The 4,938-nt window shown below is 32.8% G+C and overlaps 1 protein-coding gene across 1 annotated transcript; it reads left to right on the forward strand.

The window, feature by feature from the left end:
- The first annotated feature begins 2,526 nt into the window (after positions 1-2,526).
- LOC120077136 (protein translation factor SUI1 homolog) lies at positions 2,527-4,499 on the forward strand. The gene is made up of 5 exons (XM_039031037.1): positions 2,527-2,672; positions 3,292-3,408; positions 3,520-3,725; positions 4,097-4,150; positions 4,247-4,499. Exons 2-5 carry the CDS (start codon positions 3,372-3,374, stop codon positions 4,289-4,291), a joined length of 342 nt encoding a protein of 113 aa, XP_038886965.1. The 5' UTR covers positions 2,527-2,672; positions 3,292-3,371; the 3' UTR covers positions 4,292-4,499.
- The last annotated feature ends 439 nt before the right edge of the window (positions 4,500-4,938 follow it).

The raw sequence follows: 4,938 nt of genomic DNA on the forward strand, positions 1-4,938 counted from the left end.
CTTGGTGGGTTAGGAACGTTTTCAATATGATGATTTTTCCGATTTCCTCGGCTTTTTAGGCACATGAGGAACCGACTATATGAAGCAGGATATCCTGCTGCTTGGAGGTGTGAAAGGCCAACCAAGATCGGATATAGCTGGTTTTCCGCGTGGAAAGAGACGGTAAGGAGCTCACTTTTTTAAGTGAACTTTTAAACGATCTCCGAAGACATGGGGGTAGCGACTGTTTATTAAAAACACAGGACTCTGCTAAGTGGTAACCTATAATTTTTATATGAATCAAATTCAAATAAATTTATATTTGAATTATATTCAAATATTTATTTCTTCTCAAAATAAACTATATATTATAATATATCAAATACATTATATTGATTATATCACATATAATTAATTTAAATTAATTATATCATATATAATAATTCCCTCAATTAATTTAAACAATCCAAATCAACCCAAAATTAATTTGATTCTCAATTATCCCAGTTGAGCTACCGAAGGGACCTTATGGACCTATAGATTGAAGCTTTAATGATACTTAACAATTAATTAAATGATTCAAATTCCATTAACTGTCAGTCATTCTACTAAAGATCGACAGCTGTACTTTTTGCACTATAGATATATTTTTTTGTCCATTAATTTAATCAATCAACAATGCGATGATCTTTCACAAATTGCTCGTAAGTACAATTGCGCTAAAATTACCGTTTTGCCCCTGTAGTTACATCTAACTCTTAAGTATCACTAATCTTTCTAATGAATAATAAGTCATGATTCAATTATGACCAAACCTCTATGGGCCAAGAGAGGGTGTGGCGCCACATCGTTCAAGTCCAGAATTAGCCCTTAAGAGAACAATTTATCTACTTAAACTGACAGTAGGGAAGGAGTCAATTTCTTCTTATATAGCTTTGTTCCTAGTTTTCCAATCAGACGAATCCCTAAAATGGTAGGCATATTGAATTGGCAAACTGGGCACTCTCACACATGCAAATCAAAGAACCGCTTTCATAGGCAAGAGTTCACAACTCACTCAGGATTCTAGTCATGTCATCTATGGTCGTCTTAGTGAAATGTAAGTCTCTTCTATTAACAATGTTATATAATGAGACTATTCATTTCGTAGTCCGATCTTATACAAACCCTTTTCGTATATAGCGCCCCTGTTCACATGTCTCTACATGAAGAATCATGATCATATCATTTGTAGAACTTACAACAATTGTAACATCTACAAAGCGGACCGTATTCGTAGTATCACCAGGATAAGGTACCCAACCTTCCCATAGACCATTTAGGTTATCACTTAAACACAATTCAATGTCTCCACATATATGTTTAAGCTATAAAAGATAACTTTGGATGTTTCTTTATTTGTTTTGTGGGTTAATGCTATTAAATGTCAAATAAAATGCCTCAGATTTTATGAATAAACTGTTTGTATAATACAATTACTACAGAACCCACGAGATCTAGAATATCAACCACAATAGTGCGTTGCACGTCTTTTAACTAGTATTAATAAAGATCGAAAAATAAAATTGCATGGCAAAATAAAACGTTTACTTTTGAAAGATATATGCAATATCGTATTTAAAAACATTTTTTTTCGAGTCCATAGAAGAAATATAATTTATACATAATATCAAACTATTAACAGTTTGAAGAAAACTAAATTATTTAAGATCTATTTGGTAGATAATTCATATTATATTTTATGTTTTTAAATTAACTCAATTCAGCAAATATGTTTTTGTCAAACAACTCGAATTCTGTTTCTAAAAACTGTTTTCGAATTATGTGATTTAAATAGTGCAAATTCTGACAACAATGTTTTTACGTTTTCATTTTATCTAGATTTTGAATTTTAAATTTCAAAATGTAGAAAATATATTAAATAAAGACAAAATATTCAAAAATACGATATGTTAATTTATAAACTCAATTCATGTTTTAAAAAATATAATATGTATTATGTAATATATTATAAATTATATAATATTACAAAATAATTATATAATTTTTTAAAACATAAATCATATTAAAAATAAACTGATAATAGTTTATTGTTCAATTGACAGATATGTTAGCAACACACAAGTCTACCATTTAAACTGTCCACCCCAATTGTAGAAAAAAAAAATATTTAATTTGTCTACGAAGAATTAAATTGATTATTAATTATAATTATGATATAAACAAATTGAAATTCCATCGGGGAACCGAAATTCAGCAAATTTGGTGAACATTCTGGCGTTGACGAATTGGTCAATTAGGATTAGGTGGACCCTTTAACTTTTGTTAAATTAAGATTAGGATTAGGATTAGGATTAGGCGTTAGAATGTGAGCGGCAGTAGAGGATTACCTCCTTTTGAGTTTTGATATTATCCGAATTATGATCCAATGGCAAAGTAACTACGGGCAGGGAAAGTTTTAATCCAGATTAAAAAAAGAAAAGAAAAAGCAATCGATCGACGTCGTTTCAGTGACAACCATGAACCGTCGGATGAACTACGAGATTTAATCTGTACCGTAAAAAGAAATAGGAGAAACGAAAACGGAATAAAGTCGATATAATAGAGGTTTGTGAGGCTTGCAGAAATTGTCTCTTGCATATAAAGCTTCATTGACTTGAGACCTCGCTGTTTTCGTTCTCCCTTTTCTCCCGGTATAATTCTTCTTCAACTCTTTCATGTTAATCCATGCACTATTTTCTTTTCTATTTCTTGTTTTATCGATTTCTTCTCAACCATTTTTCAATTTTTCTATCTGGGTTAGGGTTTATCTTTATTTTTATTTTATGCAAGCGCGAGATCTGTTAGTTTTTTGGGATCTTAGGGTTTTGTTGTTTAATTGTAATTGTTCTTTAATTTGAAGAATAAAAAAGATATATGATTTTGTTTCCGGAGACGGGGTTTGTTCTTTGGTTCGTGGGAAATTGTTTGATCCCCTACAGAACATTTGCTTTTGTAGTTTGTTGTATTCTTTTCCTAATTTGGAGAAAACAGCCTTAATGGTCGTATTCTTTTCATAATCGATTGTCCGATCTACCAGTTTGTTATTTTTCTATCTTTTTTATTGAACTTGGTTAGGAATTTTTTTACTATACACTCTTTTGATCTTTGATCAACAAGTATGTCAGAGGACCGAGAGGATTGTAGATTAAACGTGGGATTTAGCTATATGAGGATTATGGGTGGATTATTATGTTTTGCTTTTGAACAAATTGATGCTTATGTGACTGTATCTTGTTGTTTCAACTCTGATCTGTTTGTTATGTCTTGCAGATTTGAGTACAACTTAATTGACGGCTAATATCTTATTTGCTGGTTGGTTACCTGTGTTCTAATCTGGACGGCCAAGTTTCATGTCTGAATTCAACGTGCAGATTCCATCTGCTTTTGGTAGCTTGACAAATCCCTGTACTAGGTTTTAACTATTTAGTTAATTGTGTTGTATAAGGACTAGGAGCCTATATATTTGCTTCAAAATTAATTAACTTATTTGGTTGTTAGATCCATTTGCTGATGCAAATGCTGAGGACTCAGGAGCTGGGGCAAAAGAGTACGTTCATGTGCGCATACAGCAACGTAACGGGAGAAAAAGCCTGACAACTGTTCAAGGATTGAAGAAGGAGTTTAGTTATAACAAGATACTCAAGGATCTGAAGAAGGAATTCTGCTGTAATGGCACAGTTGTGCAAGATCCCGAGTTAGGCCAGGTTAGTTCTGTGAATAGTGTATAGAGGCCATCCTTTTCTTTGTTGATGCTAAAATCATTTGTATGAACACTGTGTTTTAAAAAGCCTACCGGGCATGCGTCTAGGCGCAAAGTGTAGGTCTGGCGCCTTGCCTAAGAGACTCCTAAAATAAGGCACACCTCAGGCATGTGCCTTTTGTAAAGCCCAAAGGCTCAAAGTGTAGGTAACGGGAGTTGTCTTCTGTGGAAAGCTGCTGGTTGACTATGTCTATTTATGTTCAGTTAAACAAGAACCTAGAGGGCTTTATTAGATTGTTTGCAATTTTTCCCCTTCCCTTGTGGGAAACATACAATGCCCTAGTCGATAACATTGGCTGTTATGATTGCCTTCAGGTTATACAACTTCAGGGAGACCAAAGAAAGAATGTGTCTACCTTCCTTGTGCAGGTAACCAAGGATGAACTGTAATAATAGTTTGTGACCATGATTTATATTTCTATTAACAGTTTTTTAGTATGTTCACCATTTTTTCTGCATTGATAGGCTGGCATTGTGAAAAAGGAGAACATTAAGATTCACGGTTTCTGAAGAGCAGCAAGATCGAATTCTCTCTGTGTTTACAGCAACTTAACTAGTAGTGGTGGACATTATTATATAGCTACTTTTAGAACTTGAAGAGTGTGTGTTACAACTCTCGGTCCATGTACGTTTTCTTTGCTTTGTTATGCAGACCAAGTTATGGATCATTGGACCCTTTTAATCAATGATGATACATTTATATGATGTTTGCTGTGCATCACTCATCCATGGTAGATCGAATGTTCCCAAGATTGATTGTAGGAACTATGAATCGAAACAAAAGGCAAAAAGCTGATTTTGTTGTCTTCAAAATTGAATTTTGGAAAACATTCCTTAAAATGAAAAATGAGGTTTAAAAACATCTCTACTATGTTAAAAGAGGGGGGCTATAAGGGGAGAATTTTCTCCTCCTTTCTGTTCTTACATATTTTAATAATTTTCTTCCTGTCTTCATAACTCTTCAAATTATTTATATTATTTATGAGAAAAAATTGCAAACGACAATTAGTCACTTTTAACCCACATTGTATCCTTTTTATAGAGAAAAAAAGTCTGATGTATTACTTTATGTTTCTGTTGATGTTGAAGAGACACAACTATTTGAGTTTGACGACGTTGACATAATTCTTTTATTGTAAGTTTATAGTTGTGTGATG

Source organism: Benincasa hispida, chromosome 5 (genome assembly GCF_009727055.1).
Source record: "Benincasa hispida cultivar B227 chromosome 5, ASM972705v1, whole genome shotgun sequence".
NCBI lineage: Eukaryota > Viridiplantae > Streptophyta > Magnoliopsida > Cucurbitales > Cucurbitaceae > Benincasa > Benincasa hispida.